General features: G+C 37.6%; 2 protein-coding genes across 3 annotated transcripts in view; one reads left to right on the plus strand and one right to left on the minus strand.

Moving 5' to 3' along the window:
* LOC105389987 (suppressor of lurcher protein 1) overlaps positions 1-26,362 on the plus strand; it is a 312,632-nt gene that overhangs the window by 55,261 nt on the left and 231,009 nt on the right. The window contains exon 2 of one of the 2 annotated variants that reach the window (XM_038119808.2): positions 11,852-11,907. The exons of the other annotated variant lie outside the window; for it this stretch is intronic. Within the exon in view, the coding sequence (XP_037975736.2) occupies positions 11,884-11,907 (24 nt within the window). The 5' untranslated portion in view covers positions 11,852-11,883. The remainder of the gene's footprint in view (positions 1-11,851; positions 11,908-26,362) is intronic. 2 annotated transcript variants of the gene reach the window in all.
* LOC125488662 lies at positions 1,551-4,700 on the minus strand. Its single transcript, XM_048621805.1, has one exon. The coding sequence runs from the start codon at positions 4,698-4,700 to the stop codon at positions 1,551-1,553; it is 3,150 nt and encodes a 1,049-aa protein (XP_048477762.1).

The following is a 26,362-nucleotide window of genomic DNA, read 5'->3' on the forward strand; positions in this document are numbered from 1 at the left end:
CGCTTACAATAACAAAGTTAACGGCCATTCAGGGACATTTTTCAATTATAATTTCGGTCCGTGTTCCATTTAAAAAAGTTTTCGCTTTGGGTCCGCTCACTTGGCCCCCGGGCATATGGCATTGCTAATAAATCTCTTCTCTCTAACACATATGTACCTACTTACATTTTATGTATGCTTCTATTGTTTGCAGCTCCCACATATAATCCCTTTATTATCAATGGGAACCTGGTAAAAATTTAATTTGTTGGTAATACTAGCAGGTTATTGAGTAGATTTAAGTAGCTTCAAATAACTTAACACACTTTTAAAGTGACATCAGTGTATGTTGCTATAACGATTGGCTGTTAGTGTTAACTTCTTTAAAAATTGTTCTTCTCTCAGTTGAAGGCCCGTTTTTTTAAACCGACCGAAAGCATAACCTGTAATCAAATTTAACGCTTTCGGCTCTTGATTTAAGAGCGGTACCAAGTCAAGATATAACATTTAATGAGATTCTCTCCCGTACAGTTGCGGACAAACGAAGCATACATTTTGTACGTCCTTAATTCCTTCTTCGTAAGAGTTACATTCGTCCTCGGATGGTTGCGTTATGGACGTGCTTGTCAGTATGAGATCTTTCATAGAATTGCGGGATCCTATTATGTTCGAGTGGTATCTTTATGTTGATATGGCACGCTTTATTGTGCGACTGTATTCAAGCTTCGCCTTCTTTTGATAAGAATATATCAGAGAAGAAATATTATTATGATTTATTGTTGTGATGCGTGTACGGGAATATGCGATGATTATTTAAGTAGTATAGGTATAGGTTTTATATTCAAATACTAATAAGTACCAGGGGTCCTGTCGCGAACTGAAAACTAAGTAATATTTTCGAAGTACCTAATTAGGGTCAAATTCAATACAATTTGAATCAATCAGGAGATAATTATCTCATTAGGTATTTATTTTTATTCTATTCTTCAGCCAAAATAGGTATAGTAGGATGTTATATTTTTAGAATTCTGTAGGTTTGTGTGTGTTCGGAAATAATGAGCTAATTCAATAAGTAAATCGGCTCAGTATTTTTAGAGTTAGTGATTTTAATTGGTGTAAACACCGTATACATACGTAAATTTTAAAACGAATTTACTGAATTAAAATATTATAGTTCAATAAAAAAACAGAAAATATTGTCCCAAATTTAATTTAGTTAGTTTTTGGTAGAACTTTTTCAATTTCCTGCAATGTTAGGTATTAGTTTACATGTTTTATGAAAAGCGTAAAATAATGCTAGCCTTTGTTTGGGATATGCATTGATATGTTTTATTTTCCCTTATATTTGTTATTACTTCCTCACCTTTGTATTCGGTAGAATAAAAAGTAAGTTTGCTGACGTCACTCTGCCATTTCCCATTACTTTGATAATCAAATGAAGAGAGCTCATTGTGAGATCCCTATATTTAGTGCGTAAATTATTAAATAGGTATCGTACCAAATAAAAAGTATATTATTATATTTTAAATCATCATTGGCCACGACATCTTGATCAGATGATAGTTGCAGCGTCAATCCATTCGATGGGAAGAGGTTTGTGCGCATCTTTTTCTATGGCTGTAGAGTCCGATTGCAGCTCGACACCTTCTGCCACAGAGATCGCAAGTGTAGCGTGAGTCTGCAGACGGTTCTTGAACTGCACGAAGTCTTTTCTGCCTCAAGCCATCGAGCCAGGCTTCGTCGTGGTGAGCTACTCCATCATACAGAAGGCCTCGCCATTCCGCTCTTGCGATGGCTGCCGTTTCCCAGGTGTTCGGGTTAATGCCAAAGGATAACATGTCACGTTTGCAGGAATCCTTAAAACGGAGCATCGGGCGACCTACTGGTCTTTTGGCGTCTGCGATTTGGCCCAGCATCACCGCGCGAGGAAGTCTATCTGGGTCCATACGTAAAACATGGCCCAGCCATCGCAACCTTCGTTGTTTCAGTGTAGCAGTGATACTACAGGTGCGAGTTATGTCGAGAACTCTTTCGTTGGACATCCGGTCTTTCCAAGTGACATCTAGTATTGCGCGAAGGCATCGCATGTGGAAAGCATTTAGACGGCGTTCGTGCATCGAGTAGGTTGTCCACGTTTCAGATGCATACAAGAGAATACTCAGGACGCATGTTTTGTAGACTAAGACCTTGGTAGAGATATTCAGCTTGTTATTTCTCCATACACGAGCATGAAGCTTTCCGAAGTTGGTCGCAGCTCTGCCTATTCTGGTGTTAATCTCTTTGTTATTGCACAATTTGTTGGTGGTAGTGGAACCGAGATAGCAAAAGTCGTCCACGATTTGAAGGGTGTCCTCACCAAGCATTATCTGAGGCATATAGTCCGTTCCCTGAACCATAACGACGGTCTTCCTACTGTTCACTGTCATACCAAAAAGCTTGCATGCGCTATTAAATTTGGTTATTAATTCTTGAAGGCCACCTTCCGTATTTGCGACCAGTGCAGCATCATCAGCATACAGGAGCTCTCTGGCCAACAAATCCAACCTGTTCCTTTTCGATCTCAACAGGTTGATGTTAAAAAGTCGTCCATCTTTCCTTGTGTGCAGGTGAACTCCGACGTCACAGTTTTTAAAGGCCACCAAGAGAAGAACAGAAAAGAAGATGCCAAACAGGGTCGGAGCTAGAACGCACCCTTGTCTTACTCCCCTATTAACATTAAAAGGGCCCGATTCTTCACCGTCAAAGACGACTGTACCACACATGCCATCGTGGAAGGATTTAATGATGGCTAAGAGAGTAGGTGGACAGCCAATGTGTTCAAGTACACGGTAGAGCCCTTCGCGACTGACCGTATCAAAGGCCTTCTGTAGGTCAACGAATGCTGTAAAGAGGGGCATACGTTGTTCTCTGCATTTTTCCTGTACCTGTCGTAAGGTGAATATCATGTCCGTTGTAGATCTGCCAGCTCTAAAACCGCATTGTGTTCCTGGGTATACTCGATCAGCAAGTGATTCTAGCCTTTTCAGAACCACTTTTGCGAAGGCCTTGCCAGCGATGCTCAGGAGTGATATTCCTCTATAATTGTTGCAGTCCCCTCTGTCTCCCTTTCCTTTGTACAATGTAACAATATTGGCATCTCTCATATCTTTGGGTATTGCTTTCTCATCCCAGCAGCGCAGAATCAACACAAAGAGTAGCGAAGACACATAACCAGTACGAAGAAGTTCTGCTGGTATCTCATCACGTCCGACGCTTTTCCCTAATTTTAAACCCAAGATAGCCTTATGTAGCTCTTCAAACGAAGGCTTTTCATCTAGATCGAGTGCTACTGGGAAGACTTCAAGGGATTCTAGAGCCGAAGCGCTGATTGAGATAGGTTCAGCGTACAGATCAGTATAATGTTGTGCCCATCTTTCCAACTGTTGGTTTTTGTCCGTGATTGGTTCGCCATTTAGGTCCTTTATGGCAGCACGCTTTCTGATGGTGGGGCCGATTGCTACCTTGATATTTTGATACATCCCCCTATAGTTTCCTACGTCATGGCATTGTTGGATTTTCATGCATAATTTTGTCCAGTAGGAGTTCGCACACTCACGAGAGATGCGTTGTAAATTTGCTTTTGCCCTCTTATACCTGATTTCGCAGTGTGCGTCAGATGGGTTATTCAGGTAATCTGTGTATGCACTTCTTTTCTCCTCTATAAGGGGGTGTAAGACTTGCTTATATTCGGCAAACCAATCTGTTTGTTTGCGGACCTTTCTCCCGAGAGTCTCTTCAGCTGTCTTCATGACTGTATCTCTAAAGTTCGTCCAAGCGGATTCAAGACTTTGGGAGCCTTGTAGCGTTTCAACGCTCAGCTTACCCTGAACAACTGCGGAAAACTGGCTCCTAGTCGCTACATCAGATAAGCCTGTTATATCAAGTGGGGCTCTTAATTTGCGTTTTGGTCTTTCCGAGTATATTTTCTGAGGCAGAAGTTTCATTTTGGACAGCACCAAAGAATGATCAGTGTCGCATATTGCACTGTGATACGTTCGAGTGTTGTGAATATCACGCAAATCACGCCTTCTGTATAGGACGAAATCGATTTGGTGCCAATGCCCCGATCTGGGATGTCTCCATGAAACCTTATGAGCTACCTTATTTTGGAAAAATGTGTTAGTGGCGCACAGGCCATGGGAGGTGCAGAACTCGAGCAGACGTTGCCCGTTATCATTCATATTCCCGATGCCGTGTGCTCCAATGCAATCAGACCAATCTGTTGAATTGCTCCCAATTCTAGCGTTGAAATCACCGAGCACAATTATTTTGTCCGAACTTCGTATAGACTCCATTAATAGACGTAGTTCATCATAAAAGCTGTCTATGACGTCAGATTTGGAAGCCAGTGTAGGAGCATACGCAGAAACCAACGTGACCGGACCAGTTGAGGTAATCAATCGCATGGACATCAGACGTTCCGAAGTGTAAGTAGGGGGTTCCATGCAGGCAAGAAGTTTATTGTGCACAGCAAAACCAACACCATAGTCGCGGCGCTGGCTCTCGTGTCTCCCCTTCCAGAAAAAGGTGTAATTTTCTTCTCGTAGGCTTCCTTCGTCAGAGAGGCGAGTTTCCTGGAGTCCAGCTATGTCAACCCGGAGTCTTAAGAGTTCTCTATCGATGATAGCTGTTTTCCTAATTTCTGGTATATTGTCAGGAGTAGGGTCTTGACCGGGTATCATTGTTCTCACATTCCAAGTGGCGAAGCGCATAGTCTAATAAATAATAATAATAAATTTATTTATTCGAAGTAAAGTGATTACAGTAAAGTTCTTATGGCTAGGATTTGGATGAAAATACATAATTGGTAGACTGTTGCCGTAGCGTCTGCTCTCATAGCTAGGCTATAGAATAGCCTGTATTAATGAGAAGCAGGCCCCTGACATAAATAGTTTTGGTACAGTGTTGAAAAAAAATAATTGATTACTTTAAGTACAGTTATTGTAAATAACCTAGTAAAAGTTATTTGTCACTAAATATATTTAGTGACAAATAACATTTACATTTTAATCTTATTAATATAGTATTATATATGTTTGTGTGTGTGTGTGTTTGTGTGTGTGTGTTTGTGTGTGTGTGTGTGTGTGTGTGTGTGTGTGTGTGTGTGTGTGTGTGTGTGTGTGCATGTATGTATGAGTATGTGTGTTATGTTACCGCGATCATGAAGTTTTCAGTCTCATCGTATGTCAATTTACTGAGTAATTCAGTAATAATATTTTTGCATTCATGCAGAGAAAGATTGTGGAAGTACTTAATTTTGTTAAATTTATTGTAGAGGTAGGGTCCCAGGTAATAATTGTGTCGCTGAGTGAAGGCTAGGTTTGAAGATGGAATGGTGCAGATTTTGTCCTTACGTCTTTTATTAGATGGAATCGCATGTAAAGGTGTAAGTCGGTGTTGTAGGGTCAGCGTATTAAAGATGAATAGTTGGCGGACAGATAAGACTTTACAGAGTTCATATAACTTATGAGTGGGGAATAAAATAGGGCGGTTAGTGGCCACTTTCAAAATAGCGCGTTGTGCTATTTCTAGTGGTTTTATTATGGTTTTCGCGGCACCTCCCCAACAAGTTATGCGGGAAAATAGTCTTTAAGTGTATTTGTTTATTTTTCCTTTGTGTTCTAGGTGTTGAGAAAACCCATCCTGTTACAGACACTGTGACGCGCCTGCTGCTCCACACACCTATAGAAGCGCAAGACGAGGGACGGATCAGTACCTTATTGGCCGGGGGCTGCCCAGCTAAGGCAGGCGGTAACTGATCAATTAGCCGCGATGGGCTATCCTACCGTCGAGAGTCACCCCTGGCGCCCGCGCATCACGTCCATTGGCGCAGACTTATCACCGGTGACTGTGACTCCCCGTGTTGTTTCCCACATCTTTCCAAAAAGACGCAGGTGAAGTGACCTCTCCACAGGCCTGGCGCTGCATCGCCTGGGACACATTTAAGAAACACGAACTTGCCCAGCATTCATGCCTCTCTCTCGACCTCAACGTCTTTATCCACAGGAATGAGTGATCACTACGTGTGGAGACGCATCGGTTGCAGGAGTTGCCGACTTGTTCAGGTTGTACCCTACTGTCGCCTACGGTACCCCAGATCCGTTGCCTCATCCGCCGACCTACACCGTACCGAATTCCATCTTCTCCGCTGTAGCCGCCGTTAAGGTCTTCACCCGTATCCCTGGGCAGGGGTCCGCGATATACCCCGCAGAGCTGGGTCCCTGACCGGACTTAGCCACCGACTCCCTCCGGCCAACTGCAGCGAGTGGTGCCCACCCCCGCGACTAGGACGCGCCGGTCAGGATTTACCCCAGTGGGAGGCAGGGAAGATGACCCTACCTCCCCTGCGGCCGGGCTAACGGTTCGTATGGTGCCGAAACCGAGGGCATATATATATATTTTAAATACAGTGCGCTATTTAAGAGGTGTCCATGCTATATCGGTTCATTGTACCGGTAGTCTTAATGTTTCCGTGGCCTTCGACCTTACCATTGAATTCCAGGATAATAACCTATCCAACGGAAAAAATACCCAACTTCAAACTAAAAATAGCAAAAGACGATTTTGATGAAATATCGCTAAGACTAACTTTATTTAAACCACAAAAAAATAAAATCAATTCACCCGTTTGGGAGCTAGCTTCATAGATAGAATCACAGACACTTAGAATTTATAGTACTCCTCTTTTTTTGACTTAACTCCTCTTTAGATGAATTTATCATTTGACAATGATGTCGATGCTGAAGGCAGAAATTCTAATTTTAACGCTGTCAAACTAAAAAAATTGCTAGCATAAAATGACATTTACGGAAACAATCATAGAGCCGAATTTTAAACAAAGAAATTAAGGTTTTGACAGCTCTAAATTTAGAATTTCTGCCTTCAGAATCGACATCATTGTCACCCTCACCCTGCATAAATGGAAATGCAAAACATCAAAATATAACAAATCAGTGATGCTCTTAAAATGAATGTCCAGTTCAGTGATAAGCACTTATTTATGCGCTCACTCAAATAATGAGTTTTCACTTTGCTGATCAAATATTTTAATTGATTAGTTTTCAATTATGAGTTTAATCTTAATCCGTTTTGAGTTCACCGGCAGTAATAAAAGCTTTATTTACGCACTGAAAAAGTACGGCGGATTTTTAGTTACTAAATTTTGTGTTTAAATTATGATGGTTCCGGATGTTCAATACGTTTTCACGTATCATTCATTCAAGTTGGTCCTAGCCTTGGATGGTCACTCTAGTTAGTCTAGTTAGTGGCAGGAACCTCAAAAGAATTATACAATCAATATTATCAAAAACATCGTTTTCGCAAAATGCCTCTATTCTCAATACAATTATCACAAGAACCCCAAACCAAAGAAAAAAAAAGTAATTTAACTTCCTCACATTCACAAACTGCGTGTCGCCAACTACCACTAACTCGAAAAATGCCTATTAAATAACTTAGATTATTTTAATACGGGTACCTCTGAACATAGAGTTTTCAAGTTTCGGAGGCGTGCGTGTAAGTAGCCGTCTGGGAAATGGGCGCGGGAAGCGGTGGGTTTTCACATGGAGCCGGTATAATGAACTGGACTCACGCAACCGACTTGGGCTATTCTGTTGCCTGTTGTTTTACACTCACGTGCAATGAAAAGTTTCCACTGAGACAAGCACCAAATTACTCTTAAACGGAAAAGGCTAGCTTAATGACGCCTTCTGCAACATTGAAGTACATTTAACAGAGCATCAGCATATTAACACCTAAAAACGGTAATATTTTGTTCAAATTTTAAATTGTACATGTTTGAAAAAATCGAGGACTTTTGATGTCAACATTTTGTGAGTGGAACTTTTTACTGCCTGTGAGTGTATTTTCCGCCTGCCTCTTAAGGGTTTTAATAGTAGAGCTTCTAAGTTGGGGTAATTTGTTAATCTGGTGATTTTAAGTGGGACGACCGAATGGCGTAGTGGTTAGTGACCCTGACTACTGAGCCGATGGGTTCGATCCCCGGCTGGGGCAGATATTTGTTTAAACACAGATATTTGTTCTCGGGTCTTGGATGTGCCCGTAAAATGGCAATAGGCCCGCCCCTATTACATAGGGACTAACATAACACTCTGGCGAAAAGTGGGTGCAGCAATGCACCTCTGCCTACCCCGCAAGGGAGTACATTAGTACAAGGCGTGAGTGCGGGTGTGTTTAAGTGGCAATTTGATTAATGTTGGGAGTAAAATATATAGGACAGTAGTAGGTTAGTACGTCTTTTGCTTTCCGATAGGCTGTTATATAATGACCCATACTCATCACGGTAGGTTTTTAGGTTAATGTAAATGAAAAAATAAAATAATTTTATTTCTGATATTATATCCATAGTGTGTTTTTGTTCTAACACAATAGTGCAATAGTAGTGTTAGTACTTACCTATTATGCATTTATTGATACCATAATTTAAAAAAATACATGTTCCCGGAATTTTTCACATCGCAAAACGTATAGAGAATATTCTGAGAACCATCATTTTGTATGACCATTTTCCTTGGAAACTACTGACCCAGATTGGTTTTTATTTCAATTTGATTGATATGAAGAAAAACATGTCGTTTTTGTTGCTATATTTTACTATTTTACAGCACTAAATAAACTACCACGAAATTTTGGGTAGGTACCAACTACCAAATTGTGTGAGTAGTGGAATAGCCTCTGGAATTAACTGCCGCCTTTTGTGCCAAGTACTTACGATTGTGTTGCTGTGGCATTCTAACAAATGAGTTTCAATTCATAACGAATAGTTTTGTCTGATTTGATTTGATCTTTATCTGAGAGATTTAGATTTATGGAATGTAAAAATGATTTTTTTAATGGAAAATCTTATATTTTAGACAATATTATGTACTTCGCAGACAAAATACATATTAGTCATAGATAAAATGCTCACAAAGGAGATGCATAACTGCACCCACTTTTTTAGCTATCATTTAAAAAGGTTATGGGTTAGTTGTTTGTAAATGTGCGTAATCAAACTCTGAAATACATGATCCAGTCCATAAATTAATTATATTATTATTATTGTTTGTACTATAAATAAAACCATTCTAAGAAATCCTGGAGCTCGACCTGACTTGGGCACTGACTCTCATCTGTCAGTCAAGATGAAAGAGATTACTGCCAGCAGCGGCGAGACCTATGTCCAAAGAAGCCTGAATTAGTAAAAAGCACACCTAATTGTACTGAGAAAGATAACTTCCATCCACCATCATTTTCACTTTGAAATTAACCCTTACGGTGCACAAATTAAAGGCGTACCGAAGTGTCGTGCACGCTTAGTAGACCACCACAGTACTTTCGTGGAATCACCAAGAAATATTCCCTTTGGCAATGAACCCAAAAAGGTTAAGCAAAAAGGTTAAACACAGTCTGCCTGTCTGCAAATAATAAATTTGAATTTCACATTAATTCGCAGGTACAGCGGAAAATAAACGAAATTAGCTCTGAGGTCACGAAGTGAGGAAGAGAGAGATATGTTTAGAGTGGGACGGCAGACCGACTCTATTCGAGTCACACTAATTGGGTGGCAAAGTAAATATTTAAAAAGGCGAGCGCGAGCGCTGAGTTTTAACTTTTCAATTACTTCAATTAAGACTATACGCAGCTGCGAATGGATTTATTTCCTTGCAATTTTTTATGTGTTTTTTTATTTTCTCCACGTAATAAACTGCTGGTTCGTGCCGCTGAACTCAACACTTTGAAACGTGAACTTAACAGTAACAGTTTAATTTAATGTTGCAAGGAAACTTACAAATCAACCCTTTATTTTTTATTTACAAATCCTTTCAGAAACTAGGTAATTGGTAATACTTTGTTGTTGTTGACTTGTTGAAATCCTTGGGTTTCATATTCTTCTTTTAGCATAAAAATTTCTGAATATATATACTTAAGTACTAGAAAATTATTCGTTATTACATTTGTTACACTCTCATAAAGAATCCTCGAAAAACTCCAATGAATTTGGCTTATACAAAAGTGTTCACTCAAACATGATCGGAATGTGAGTGTAACAAGTCGGAAAGCTATCTGCACACGGCCCGGTGATCGCAGTAAACACTGGCTGTGTGTGTAATCGCAAAACGCTCTGTATGGTAATGTTAATCAATTTCACAATGATATTGTTTGCTTCATGAGGTAGAGGAGTATAGACTATAGGTATCAGTGGCGAAGGGCCCATACAACATGATTTTTGCATTTGGATATGCGCCCCAATTACGAGTAGATTGTCTGATTTCATGTTTATTTTGTGAATTTCCAAAAGTTATAACAAAAATAAGATGTTCAGAACAACCCCCTGAGTACTGCAAGTGGTGAGTGGGCATACTTCTGGGCACACATGATTCATGAAAAACTTAGAGGTACAATGATGTCGATTCTGAAGGCACAAATTCTAATTTTATAGCTTTCAAAACCTTAATTTCTATGTTTAAAACTAGACTCTCTATGAGTGTTCATATAAATTAATTTTTTTGGTAGCAAAATTTATAGTTTGACAGCGTTAAAATTGGAATTTCTGCCATCAGAATCGACATCAATGTTATACAAATATTACCCATCTATTTGCATAATATCTTTGTTTTTTTGTTAGTATAACGGGAAAGAACAATGCAATCTAAATGATGTTTTTTAACACATTGTATGTATAATAACGTATTTCGCTAAGTGAATATGTTTAGTATGATTAAGGTAGACATCTCATTTAAATATTAATATATGTAATATTATAATGAAACGTTCATTATTCAAGAGGTTTTAAAATAATATTTGTTTTTTTACACAGGATGTAAAATTTATTTTGATTATCCAATACTGTATTGATCACGTGACTTTTTTTTAAACTTTTGAATCCTATTTTTTCAATAAATAATAATTTACTAAACTTATAGGTCAATATTTTAAAAAAATTACTCACCCTCATGTCCCGCCCTACCCCATATACCCTCTTACGGTTTACTATACCACTTTTGCATAATCATGTATACATTTATGTTACACAAATATTGTTTAGTAAAATATGCGCGCTTATTATCAGTGGTAGGTACGACGAAAAAAATGCTGTTTGCTATAAAAGCTGGCCTTAATAAATTAAGACCCTGAAATGAATCAATTTGTGTAATACAAAAATATATTTATTGACTGCATTGAGCTGCTTATCACTGATAACATTCTACCCTGTATTTGCCATGGACCGAAAATACATGTTGCTATGTAACAGTTTGTAAACTCTATTACGCCGGTTTAGGCAGTATGGAAATCAACGGTTTCCCCCACAATAGTTGCTTGATTATATTGTGCACATCACCTGAAATATTCAAACACGCAATCTAATTTACTCCTTGATTTCAGCAATAATTTTATCTATTTGCAATTCTCAATCGACCGGCATCTTTTCCTTAATATTTTCGTAGGACTTGGAAGATACAGCGTATTTTTTCTCTATTTCAAATTCAAATGAAAGTCTCAAAGGATCATGTAGAAATTGAAGAGAATAAGTTCGTTTTGTCAAAAAAGAAAATAAAAACATAGAGTAAAATAAGGTTCAAGTTCGAGGGAGCCCGAAAAAACATAACATTATTGCATATTACAGTTATCATCAGCCAATATTTATCCACAGCTGGACATAGGCCTCTCCCAAGGAGCGCCGCAACACTCGGTCCTCGGCCTTCCTCATCCAACCACTACCAGCTACCCGCCTAAGGTCGTCAGGCAGGAGGGCGTCCCACGCTGCGTTTAAAAACATACCATTATTGCAAATCACACTTAACACTGTCCTAATTAAAGTTTTATTTTCCAGGTGTTTCTCAAACATTGAGATGTCAGCAAGTCATGCTGCGGCCTAACAGGATGGAGGTCAGTGAATATTAAATAAATAACTAAATGATTATCTTGACTAAATAAGTTAAAAATAATAATTTAATCGTTTGGTAAGAATAATTTAATTGTACCTATGGTTTGACAGGTCAACTAGGGAAACGATACATTTACATAGCTAGTTAGTTACATAACACCTAATTATACTGTCAAATGTGACCTATTTTTGAAGCAACATTGTTATATGCGTACTTTAATTTATTCACCGAGCTAATTAAAAAATATTTTCCTTTTAATATTAACTGAAAAAAATGGTAGCTTAAATCTAAAGCACTTTTTCACTTACCTCAGAAAGTATAATGAATAATGAACGTATTTGCATCCTCATTAGCATTCGAGTTGCTTTTGCAAACTTTTTTCATGAAAAATTATTTTTATTAGACCATAAATTCATTAAAATCCTTACAGTTAGCTCGGTGTATACATCAAAAATAAACTGGCTCGTTTTCTAATAAAAATACGAAATTATGATATCCATAACGTTTATTTTTGATTTTATGGGTATGTTGGTTGTATTTTCGTGGAAGGTCCGCATATGTATAGGGTGGATTTTTTATTTATTTATTTAATGCTAAAAGCATTTTCTGCCAGTCAACCCGCAGGAGGTACAGGAAAAATAGGAAAAAGTGTACAAAAAAAAAAGAAAATTAAACCAATATAAATAAAATATAAAACAAAGTAAGTTAATATATTATACCTAATACCTTTTTAATATTTACATCCAACATACCCTGTTCAGTAAGGCACTATTCTGACTGCCTAATGTTTTCACCACTGTAATAAACATTAACGAGCTATACTATCTGAAAACCCTGTATAGTAAGTACAGTAGAAAATGCTTGTAGCATTAAGTCCACCATTTGTACACTTATTTTTATATTTGTGCAATAAAGGATTAAATAAATAAATTGATAAAGAAATAAATAAAACTATCAAGATTGGGATTGTCCATGGGTTTCTTACAGAACCACCTCGCTGATCCGTCAGTGGCATTAATTTAAAGCTGCGTCAAGTGACAGTATTCGCTGAGCTGACTGTCGCAGCTGTTTTCGGAAGATTACGGCCGTTAAATCATGTCGGGGCATTTCGCTAGTCGCATCTCAAACAAGCGGAATGACCACAGGAGCTGTGAGGAATGAATCCTATACTCAAGTTTAAGATTATATCAAGGTCTCTTTGCTAAGAATAATAAAATAGTCTATCTGATTTAGCTTTTGAGTGGTTTGAAAACAAGTAGGTATTGCCGTGTGATTGTAATTGTAATCCACGACATTGATAGAAAGTGAGTCTGCTACGATACTACGCCGTAGCATGCTACGATAATGCGCTGTAGCATGCTACGAAATTTCGTAGGCATTCGATTGTAATACAGTATACTAATTTTTAGGGTTCCGTAGCCAAAATGGCAAAAACGGAACCCTTATAGTTTCGTCATGTCCGTCTGTCCGTCTGTCCGTCTGTCCGTCTGTCACAGCCGATTTACTCGGAAACTATAAGTACTACAGTGATGAAATTTGATGGGAATATGTGTTGTATGAACCGCTACAAAAATATGACACTAAATAGTAAAAAAAAGAATTGGGGGTGGGGCCCCCCATACATGTAACTGAGGGATGAAATTTTTTTTTTCGATATACATACCCGTGTGGGGTATCAATGGAAAGGTCTTTTAAAATGATATAAAGTTTTCTAAAAAACATTTTTCTTAAAGTGAACGGTTTTTGAGATATCAGCTCTCAAAGTCGTAAAAAGTATGTCCCCCCCCCTCTATTTTTATAACTACGGGGTATAAAATTCTAAAAAAAATAGAGGTGATGCATGCTAATTAACTCTTTCAACGATTTTTGGTTTGATCAAAGTATCTCTTATAGTTTTTGAGATAGGTTGATTTAACTGTAATTTTGCTGCTACGGAACCCTTTGTGCGCGAGCCCGACTCGCACTTGGCCGGTTTTTTTTTATTACACCGTGTTTTTATATTTATCATTAAAAATAATTTTAATAAAATAAACAAAAACCAAGCTTAAACCCGAATAATTTGTGAAGTGAAAGTTCTGAAGCATTGTCGATGAAAGTATGAAGCGATGCATCTGTGTTCTTTGCGCGAACCGCTCCAATACCAACTTACTATTACATTTAATTGTTCAAAACTGTACCTTAAAGCTCTACATTGAGGTTTACATTGCTGGCAAAGATAGCTTTGCCCGCCTCGGTTAAGCCTCAGGTTGTTTTGCTGACAAGCGCCGTTCGGTGGAATTTTATTTTGTCCACAAAACAGGAACAACTATTTATTTTCATAGTTTATTTCGCTGTGAAGGGGATTCAGAGGATTGTCTGTTGTGATTGCTGCGATTGAAAATGACATCTGTTGGATCTTAACTATGGTTAAGTTTTGTTTTATTTTATGTCATTTATTACAAAATGATGATGGCGGAATGGTGTAGTGGTTAGTGACCTTGACAACTATACCGAAGGGCCTGGGTCCGATGCTCACCCGGGGAGGATATTTGTTTAAAGTTTGCCTAAATTTTATGTTTGTACTGTGTTTACATAATATGTATCTATCAATGTATGTGTAGATGTATCAGCTTTTCGATACCTATTTTAAGGCTCTGTCTAGCTTGAGGTCAAATGGCCGTGTCTGAGATGTTCCCACATATTTATACTTATATTAGGTACTAGCTGTTCCCGCGCGCTTCGCTTCGCCTTAAAAAGTTTTCCCGTGGAATTCCGGGATAAAAAGTAGCCTATGTTCTTTCCCAGAGTCTAGACCGTATGAATACCAAATTTCATTCAAATCCGTTCAGTAGTTTTGGCGTGAAAGAGTAACAGACAGACAGACAGACACAGTTACTTTCGCATTTATAATATTAGTTAGGATTTGTACACAAAATCAAACAAAAATCATTTATATTATTATTCTCATCTGTTTTTTTTTAATTTAACAGTCACTATGCTACAGGACGTTCACACCAATTATTATTTAAACGATTGATTTACTTGTGTAAAACGCGAAACGTTATCGAAATGTCAAGCAGCCAGCAGTGGATTGTAAATTAATTTCGGCTGGACGCATTGGGCCCTCAAAGTTTGGAACTCCGGTCGGATTCTCATCACAGGCGCATTTTAAACGGTGGGTCGACTGGCACTGGTCCAGCCGGGACAACCAGAGCAAGGCAGCTTGTGATGCGTCCAAGCTTTTTAGGAGTCCTTCTTCAATATTGAATAAAACTTTTTTTAAACCACTCTTGCCAATTTTTGTTTGCGGTAAAAACGCCCGTATTATACGCAGGACATTATTAATTCACTAGCATAACTAAAAAAGCTCATCTTAAAAATCAACCAATTATCGTATTGACTTCACTCACCTACATAAATGCGTCCGGTATTTTTTGAAACTCATGTAATTCTGCATACATCTCTGAAAACCTTAAACAAAGCTGTCATGAATGCTGATGCATTTGCTCAAAATAATTTCCAAATGAATTTATATCACCGCCTATAAACGACCTTTAAAAATAAAGCAAAGATAACATACGGGCTCCGCAAATGCCCAAAACGCCGCTCGCGCTAACCACGTTTTTATCTCCAACAATACGAGTGCAAACAAAGGCTGGGTAATACGTAAATCCAATTTAATGTAAGCATTTCAAACGCATGAACCTCTTTTATTCAAATGGCCAGTTTTATTCCCTTAGCCGAGTATTATTGTTCCATATTTTAGACTTTTTTGTGAGGCCATAATGCGGAATGCGCTTCTCTAGTGAATTTTTCATGCGGCAACTTTGAAATGCATTTTTGACGCCGTATCGAAATGAAATCGGTAATGCTAGGTTTTATGTTTGGTTAGTGGGGTCGTGTGTAGTTTGGACTCATTTGCTATGTTAAAAAAATACTTTCATAAGATATCTGAAGAAACTTTCTGTGTACCATTAGAATTAGGGCAATACTTTAATGTTTATAAATGTGTCGTTTATACAGGCATATACTTACAGACATACCTACTTATTTTATAGAAGTAAAGGGTTTTTACGGTGATGAGACATGAAAAAATCTAAATTTGTATTTTAAAAGCAAAACAGTTTTCTTAATCTTTCTTCGCATTGTGTTTTCATAGCTTAAAGGAAATAAATATACATTATTAGGTAAGTATATTGAAAAAATACTTAGGTACACAAGTATATTCACAATTCAATGGCACGATAAATAACTAACTCCATACCATATATGACTGAGAATCATACATACATGGGAAGATAAAACAGTGATAAAATTCGAACCTGTATATTTTTTTTTATTTAGAAGCACATTTCAAATCATATTTTCTGACCGGATACTTCTGCGACCACGACACAAACGCGAGGCAAGATGACACATGAACCCATAAATTGAGAGCCATGCATTTAGATCGAAACTTAGAAGTAGTTTTAAAAAATATCCTGGAGGTTTCCTAGGAACCAGAGCCTCGTCGTAATAAATGCGACCCACAGTATGAAGTTACACGTAGCTTGCTCTTGAGAGGTGAAAGCTTGGCAGCAGGCTATCTTCATCAATGCGTGTTGGTGATGTTCTAGGGTCCCTAATGTCGGAACTTTAAATAAAAGAGTGGACTGTATATACATTTGTATGTATATTCAAGGATTAAGTAATATGATGTTCACTCAGTAAGATCGCGAGGGATAATGTCCGAGTGCCTCCGATGCTGGCTGTTCTTCGGTGTGCCGCGCCCCGCGCGGGCCTTAACAGGTGACAAACACTAGAATAGAACTCGTTCTTTTCACCATTGGATGGATTGAATTCAGGATTATTCTTTCAGATAAGTTGTTATTTTGTTATTCACTGAGATCTTCAGCCCCTCCAACTTAAGATTTTTAAAGGTGATACGAGTACTATGCGACACTTAATTACGGAAGACATGGAGAAAAATATGGAAAGAGAATAAAAATAAATACATATGATAATATGCACGTTTAGATACTAGATACTATGCACGTTTTACATAAAAAATGAAGTGGATATTTTCAGAAGCGGTGCAATTTAAAATTTTGAAATATGAATGAATGCCTCGAGACAAAGGCGTCTAAAAGTTGTATTTTTGTTCTGAAAGGGTTACGCATAAAACGAAAGAGTTCGTGAAAGTGAACAGCAATATGTGTTCATGATTTCCTTTGGTAAACAATACAATTTTAATAAAATATTAAGGGTGGGTTGCATCAAAATCCCGGTTATCGTAATAGTTAAGGTTAAACTTAGCAATGACAGAGTCGTTATAGTTAACATTTTACTGCAACGTGTTGCACCATCAAATCGTCGGTCATTGTTAATGTTATTAGGGTTGCTATTCGTTTGAGACATAATTATCCCCAAAGTTATTGTGGGAAACGTTTTTATGTAAGGCAATACCAAATCTAGCTGTCGGACTGAAGCCGTCACAGAGTACATTGTAGCCGTCATTCTCTGTCAAAGCACTCAAAGTCAACATGTCATAGGAACTAAGTCTGTTGTTCCTCCAAATATTGACCAAAAGATTATCATCAATAAAACCCGCGACAAAGTAGACTCTAATAAGCCTTTATTAAGAGCGGTGGTAGCTCAGTCGGGTAAGCGCCCGCTTCTCACGCCAGAGATACGGGTCCGATCCCGTAAAATGTACCAATGAGTTCTTTTAACATAAGTACAATGTATACCATCGCTCTTACGGTGAGGAAAACATCGTGAGGAAACCTGCATATCTAGATTTAGCACATCTAGATATATGTGAACCCACCAACCCGCAGTGTACCAGCGTGGTGGAGAAATGGTCCAAGCTTTGGAAGGCAGTTTAGACCTTGGGGATATGCACAAAGGTTCCATTCGAGAGAGCCAGGTGCAGGTACTTACACCCCCAGAGAATAGAATAGAAGCCTTTATTATTAATTATCTTATTAATTAATTCTTAACAAGTTGAAATAAAAACTAACGATGTAATCTATTAAAATAATTATTTATTGACATCCTTCGATTATGCTCATCATTCCTGTTAACTGCATAGACAGGTTCCTCTTCATCAGATGATGAATCATCATAAAAAACCTAGCTGGTGGTACAGCACAGGGTCTCTATTTTGTTTACATAATATATTATGCAGCTATGCCATAGCCACAATAATGGGCTGCACTCTTCTTAGTTCTGTCCTTATTTTCATTGATATATTTCTGTATTTGAGTGATTGCAAAATTTCTGAAAACAAGGTTATTCAATTAAAGAGTTACGTAGGTTACTTTGATATTAGATTGCTGCGCTGGACCGGCAACCGGCAGGTAGCCGGTAGTGGCTGGATAAGGAAGGCCGAGGGCACAGTGTTGTTTCGCTCCTTGGAAGAACCCATGGCTAGAAGTGGACGCTTATTTGGTGGTGAATATGATCATTACACCTACAACATAATAATAGGTGCACTTACCTCGTCGTTGGAGGCAGTAAGAAAGGTTCTAGTTTTAAAGCCAACACACGAGCCACATTTTTGAGACCTGGAACCTGCGAATCTATCAGTTCTCTGAAAGTATACCTTTCTCTTCATATTTCGTAAGTTCCGTACTTACTCCACCTCAATCTCAATTTCTGAGGAACTTGTTTAAAGCACTATTTCACGTAGAAGCGACATGATAAGAATTATTGAATATTAATATTTGACGTAATACTGTTACTTTGAGGATATACAACGGGTTTGACAGCTACCTGACTTTAACTTTAACAGTAACCGGCCAACATAGGGTGGTTATGGTTATCGTTAAAGTTATGACGTCATTTTAACCATAGTTGAATGGTGCAACCAATTTTTCGCTTAACCGATGCTTTGACAGACGATGTGACGTTTGTAATAGTTAAAGTTAAATGGTGCAACGCACCCTAAGTAATTAATACAATCAGTCTTAGTACAATCAGTATTAATACAATCAGTAATTAATACAACACTTGAATTTTAAACATTCCAATTTGAAAATATCAAATTATAAAAAAAATACATTGTACCTAGATAACCTACGATAATCCATAGAAGGTATTTATCTTATTTACATGTAAGCAAACATTAGTCCCGGCCAGGATTCAAACCTGGGGCCTTTAATCTAGTGAAACTATCAGGCATCAGTTACCATCCCACCATCCCACCACTGCATGTTAGCAATCATCAATCCTCGTGCACCATGGCTATTGTCTATCAAAACTGCCATAATTTGTGTTAATCTGACCACTTAGCTCATCTTATAAGGACCAGCTGAAATCACAGCCCTGTGGCCTTATTGTCTACAGCACATGCTGAGCTGGTAACTTTTGAAGCTCTGGTCTTCCGTCCACCTATTATGTTACTGTTTGTGTTGTATTCTATTGTACTTTTTCCTGTTATATTTTGTTGTTAGTGTGTCAAATAAATGCTTCTTTATGTTGTTGCTTGCTCATGTGTCGGTGGTGGTAAGGCAGCAGGCTGCGTTGAGTAATTAAGATTGAGGGTCCCGGCTCTATCCTTATTGATCGTAGATGGCTCCACTAACTTTGATCTCCGAAGTTTGTTTAATTCAATAGATTACTCGTGATTGGTGGATCTCTATTCTGAAGGTTGCCTTTTAGAATTGGTCATGCGACTCATGTGTGATCAAAGAGTCTTTTGAATGCATATTTTCGTCGAATTTGAGGATTAATTAAAATGTGAAATTCATATTTTTTTAGGCTATAGAATTCGAAAAAAGTAATTTTCAATATTTCACTGTTTTAAATTGAAGATTAAATTAATCTTAGTGATGTGTGCACCTTTTAGATTATACTTATAATAAAATAATATGTGAAACATTACGTATGTATTTTCGGTGAATTATGATTACATCTAATTAGAGCTAAAATTGTTCTAACGAGATGGTTTAATATTACGAATAACAATCGCAGGTTTAAATAATTCGATTGTTATAACAATCATAATAACATAGTGTTACGAATATGCGATACTGGACATTGGACATTAACTAAGTTAATTATTGCCATTCGAAATTAACAACGCCACCTATGGGCATTTGTATCAATTATATACTTAGTTCAATTAATCTGTTGACAAACTAATTTCAGCTCTGTGTAGTCCGGAAATTGCATTCGAGAAGTTCAATGGAGCTGTCTGAATGGAGAAATCTGAATTTGATATTTGAGAAGACTTTAAATTCTCCATTGCGAGATATTTAGGTCAATTTGGTTAAGGTCTACTTTTATATTATACTGATGAAAGCATTCATAAATTTAAAAAAAATGCACTGTTTTGCACTGTAAAGAATATTTTAACGGATAATTTGAAACAAATATCTCATGAAATAAAAGAAATGAGAGGAATACTTCAGCACGTAGTTGTTTGTTTAAAATACTGTCAAAATTTATAAATGTCTGGATGTTGGCTACAGATGATAATTGAACTGTACGTATGTAAGATATAGGGTATGAGTAAATGTCGTATGTACATCCGACATTTCATGAAAACAAACACGCAGAGTAATATTAGATCCCTTGTTCTAACTCATCAGATATTCAGTTGAGCGGATTGCTATAAAGCCCGATTCGGATCCACGCATCTCCGTACGAACGTAAATCCGGACCGAAACTTTTGTACTAACAATATCTCGTATCCTTATTACTTAAATTGTGAGTACCCATACAGTTATCCATCGCACAGGCAAATAACAGTGTGTAGGAGGATAGCTTGCAATTTATGTAATAATACCACCTATACCACCTCTAGAAAATAGCAAAAAAAACAAATAGAAAGTCGGTTCATATAAAAATAAACACACAAATTCGAACTCATAAAACTTATAACGCTCCTATTTTTGTCGGGTGTTAAAAATAAATATAATACAATACCTAGTGCCATTAAACTACGATCAAAATATGTAACAAAATATTACATAGTGCAGGGATTCGGTGTCGGTGCGTGGGTTTACGTCAAGAGTCATATTTGGTCCTCACTATCAGTAGTCACTATTATGTATGTGCGGTCCGTTTTCCCGAACATCCTCTTTACGGTAATGTTTTACGAGTGTTCTGCTTTGTGCTGTGTACAGTTGCTTACAGTATTAATAAAAGGTACATTGGTATGTAACGTAAAATTATCTCTGAAAAATATGAAAGTTTGTGGTGGTACTGGTGACTGAAAGACATAGCGTAAAGTACCTTTAATACTGATAAAATGTAATAAGATAAGACCGCCATATATTACCGTTATATTTACCAGTACCTATGTATCTTTATTTGTTATGTACACACAATACTAAATTGGATTTAGGTAATAACAGTAGAGTATAACTGCTAATGAAGCTGACTGTACCTGTCCACGTCAGCAGGTAAATGTTATCTCTGCTAGTTAGGCGCGCAGTATAAAATATATGAAAATATGAAGGGTCCTTTCAGTAAACATTTCTGTAACTTCATAATGTTTAGAATGAAGGCTCGGGAGGGCAGATAAAACATTTGTGCGTAAAGGCCGTGTGTTGTGAAAACATAAGGCTTGATGCGACGTGATGAAATGAAAGCGTTATTTTTGTTTCCTGACAGCCTCCCGTGTCATGTAGGCTTTATTTTTTGGAATTAAGTCTAAATTAATTTACGGTGTTTTTATAATACATAAAATAATTAAGTTTGTTAAATATTCTAAACCTACCTAAAAGGCTTGCCAGTTCTAGGGGTTTTTCATTTCTATAAAGTTGTCATCTTTCCGAAACTCTGTTAAACCTGCTATTAGGTATGTCCAACCAATTATCATTTTCATATTTTATTATACATATTGAATCAAACATGAAAAATACCGTGCACCTGACGGCCATAAACCATAACAACCTAACAGAATAAATAAAGGTGCAGATGAAACGAGACAAAGTACATCATTACGAGTAAATGATAGTCGTCCGAGAGCCAGTTAATGAGGGCGATACTCCACCTGGTCTGGAGGGCCTTTTTATACTTTCACCTTTGTTTCCAGGAGGGGTATTCTGGACGACGAAGCGAGATAGTATTTTTTATATAAATGTTGGGACCTCTCACACACGGTCACCTGACTCCAAGCTAGGCATCACCTGTAATATGGGTATCGGACGGCTGATATATTTAGCACACAAACACACACACACACACGCACTCACGCCTTGTACTAATGTACTCCCTTGCGGGGTATATTTAGCTGATACACAAATCAAATCAAATATTGTTTTATTTCTTTATCAAACTTATAATTAGTTACATACAGGGTTGGAACCACCTGGTAAGCATAACAATACTTGAAATACAAAGATATTTATATTAACGAACAAGACCCGGGTACACATATCTGTCTTTAAACAAATTTACCCGGCCGGGATTGAACACGGGACCTTCGGCATACTAGTCAGGGTAACTAACCACTACACCATTCGGGCATTGTAAATTGTCATCGTAAATTTTGTATATATATAGCAAGGCTAGATTGCTGCACGGTCCAGAATGAGGCGCCGTCAGCTCTTCTGTTCCGTGAGCGAGGCTGTTTTGATGAGTCTGCTAAGTGCTTGTAATTGACAATCGTTTTTTTTCTTGCTCTCAAGCAGCATATAATTGAATCTTTAGATTTATTTGCACATTAGGTATGTGTTTGAAGGCTGATTCGTTATGTGTGATGTGATGCCTACTGTTTTTTTTTGTTCTTGTTGAGATGTTTTCACAAACTATTTAAAAACCATACAATTTATGTACTTACTATGAGTTCACATGCAAACTCCGAAAGAGTACACGTTGTCGAAAGTCACCCACTTGTCGCTGTATATTTGTTTTGAACACACGTGATAGGTCGCAGGCCGTATCGCCGTTTTTGACTGAAGAAAATGCACTTATGCGTGCAGGTTTCCTCCCGATGTTGTCTTTCACCGTAACATAAACTAAGGAAAGTAAATAAACTATGAAGCGATTTAATGTTATTTTGTAAATAAAGGGGCAAGTAACTGCAAGCCAGAGGCAACGTAGCGAAGAAGGGTCATTTGATACAGACGTATACGCCATTAGTCGTGCAGTGAAGGCGATGTGAAGAGAGGTAATTTTGCACGCCATTTTAGATTCACAACTACGTCTTTACGAGATACTCGGAATACTAGCTGCCGTTTACTAGGTAAATAAAGTAACAAGCGTTAACCCTGTGTTTTTTTTGAGATAGATATAATTTATTTATTTATTTATTTGGATAAACTACAACAGTATGCTAAAGATATCTTAAATATAATATAACTAACATAGGTTAACATATTGCCTTAAATGTTCATCACCATGACACAATGAAATATTAATAATTTCGTGACACACAAAAAGGGTAGGTAGTTATTTATATAATTTCGTTTAACATTTTCTTAATTGCTCCTAGTTTCTTATGAAAAATACCAACCGTCAAAAACCTAGTATCTAAACCTAATATCCTAGCTTATACGTAAAGTTGAAGATATTCCATACAAACACCAAATGATAGTAAAAGCTCAGAGCTCTCAGCAAAGAAGCGAATCCGAGACCCTCGTTATAACCTCCAGGAGGATCACGGGATTCGATACTATTTTCGATACTACAGACAGTATCGTCAACTGTCACTGTCAAAATGTAAGGCAAATTTGTTAGTTCCAAAAGTGACATTTGTTCGTTTCATAATATATGTTTGTATAGTAGGTACTTATCGAAAATAGTATCAAATCCTGTGATAAGCGTACAGCTTTACCTTAACAACTAATCTATTCGGTAGCAGAACAGGTCGGAGGATCTAAACAATATTCAAACTGAACTGATACAACTGGTAATTTCATCCCAAGACCTTTTACGAACATTGTTCATTTCAAATTCACGCTTTTGTCACAAAGGTTTTCAATGAGGATGTAGGATTCGCATAATTAAACAAAAGGGTAGACAAGAAATTTACAAGGTTCACTCACTTTATTAACATCTTTTAGATTAGACCCACGTTAGCAAAAGTATGCCTAATGTACGTTCAGTAATTATACGGCAGTAAATAGGTAGGAGTAGAGGTCTATTGCAAAACTTTCCCTCATAATGGGTGGTTTGGGTTTTAGCAGGCTAATGCTGGTACATTAATAGAAACTTGTTTACGATTTTACAGCGTGTTGCATACCGCGCCGCAATAAAGCAGGCTATAAAAGAGTTTGAATCGGTTAGGTGTTTCATTTCAAAGCTAATAGCCGTTTATGACGCTCACAGGATTCTTGCATAATGTATTTAAAATACTCTAGGTACCTTCCATTTCCACTTTCCAGAATAAAATAAAATATCAAGGTATTGGAATGAGTTTAGGATAAGAACTTTACATTACATTTTAAATAGTTAAACATACGTAAAAACTATCGTAACGTAAGTTTATTCCAAACGTTCCGCATTAAACTTAAAGTGTAGGAATTCTTCCTCCATCTCATTTGTCAAGAAAAATACGTCCTAATCGCGCTACAGCATAATATTTGCAAAATTCATGAAAGCGAATACCTCTTGCCGGACAAAAATGTACCTTAAACGCTGATGGAGGTCGCGGAATTTTACATACATTTCCCAAAGATAGTTTCTGCGTTTCGGACAAAGAGTCGTAAATATTTCGCGGTAGTAGGGGTCATTTTCGCGTGACACGTGACAAAGGTGAGGCAGTTAGTCGGGCGCTGGTGACTCGTTAAATCTTTTATTTTACGACGTGTTGTAATGTTAATAGGTGTCGAGGGGAGGGTGAAATGCAGCGGGCGGAAATGCTTTCACCTGCAAGCTGCAAGCTATACAGGGTGTTGCAAAAAGGGTATACTAAGCCGAAACCTACATGTGCAGCATGGTATATCTAAGCCTGAAACTGAAATTAGAATTTGAAAATTCGCGAAAAAAAAATTTCATTTTCCATAGAAACTTTGTTGGTCACGTGACTTTTTACTATGGGATAATAATTTTTTTTTCGCGAATTTCCAAATTCTGATTTCAGATTCGGGCTTAGATATACCATGCTGCACATGTAGGTTTCAGCTTAGTATACCAATTTTGCAACACCCTGTATAGGCGTCGCATATCTCGCGAGTATGACTGCAATACTTGCAGAGTAATTACGGGGCTTGTGTTTTGACCTCCGAGTTACTGGCTGCAAAAGTTTGGGAATGTATTAAAAAGGGGGCCACGGACGGCGAAAACTGTGACTACTATGTTCAGAACCTTTTGTCTACATACAATGTTAACATACCATGTTTTAGGAAAAACGAAGTTATGTTTTTTTTTTTCAATTGTCGGCAACACTTTACCTACTTTATTAATAATCAACAAAAAGTACATATATCATACATACATAATGATACAGATCAAATAACGTAAGTGATCCGTTAAAAATAATTACAATAATCAATGTATTGCAATTATGAGTTGAAAATTGGTTCGTTTATTTATAAACGCTTTTAGTTAATTTTAATTCAAATTCAAATTCAAATTCAAAATATTTATTTGCATTCATATTGTACAGTATAGGATGTCGTTTAAGCTTATCTCTCCGTAATTGATTGCAGTTTTTATTCAGTTTTCGATGTAAAAGGTTCTGTTTTTCACTCCGAGAGAAAACGGGTAATTAACGTGATTGTGTTTGTCTGTATCCAGGTAGTTAGTTCTGAAACGGATGAACCAAATTTGAATCTTGTTAACGGTATCTTCCTAAAATTTACATCAAAATTGTTTTACTTGGTGCAGTTATCCGCCCATTAATAATCAATATCGGTATTTTTTTAGGGCAAAGCGACGCTCGCGGGAACTATGACGCTAGTAAAGTAATCAATCACTAAAAGAAGATTTTGTACAAAAACACTTCCATCAAATTACCTCTTACATAATTAAGAAAAGACTAACAAACAAATTAATTTAAATGAACCCTACTTAGAGCTCGTCTCGCTGCAGCCAATCAGGAGGCTTGAGTAAGTTAGTGGACGGTTAGCGGGAAGTTAAATGAGGAAGAAAATCCTAAGGCTGTTTGGTCGATCCGGCGACGTTTCGGTTCGCACTAATTTTCCAACTACACTTAATCTCGTAGACTGGACTAGAATGTTTCCTTTAGGTCCAGATTTGTACATTTTACCGTCATTGCAAAAGGCTGGACCGATTTTTGATTTATTTTTTTGGGTCATAGGTAATCATAATCGTCATCATCATCAGCCAATAATCATCCACTGCTGGACATAGGCCTCTCCCAAGGAGCGCCACAACACTCGGTCCTCAGCCTACCTCATCCAAGCACTACCGGCTACCCGTCTAAGGTCGTCAGTCCAGCGGACAGGAGGGCGTCCCACGCTGCGTATGCCTGTTCATGGTCTCCACTCGAGAACTCGTCTACCCCAACGGTTATCGGTTCTTCGGCAGATATGACCAGCCCACTGCCATATCAGCTTGCATATTTTGACAGCGATGTC

Source organism: Plutella xylostella, chromosome 6 (assembly GCF_932276165.1).
Source record: "Plutella xylostella chromosome 6, ilPluXylo3.1, whole genome shotgun sequence".
Classification (NCBI taxonomy): domain Eukaryota; kingdom Metazoa; phylum Arthropoda; class Insecta; order Lepidoptera; family Plutellidae; genus Plutella; species Plutella xylostella.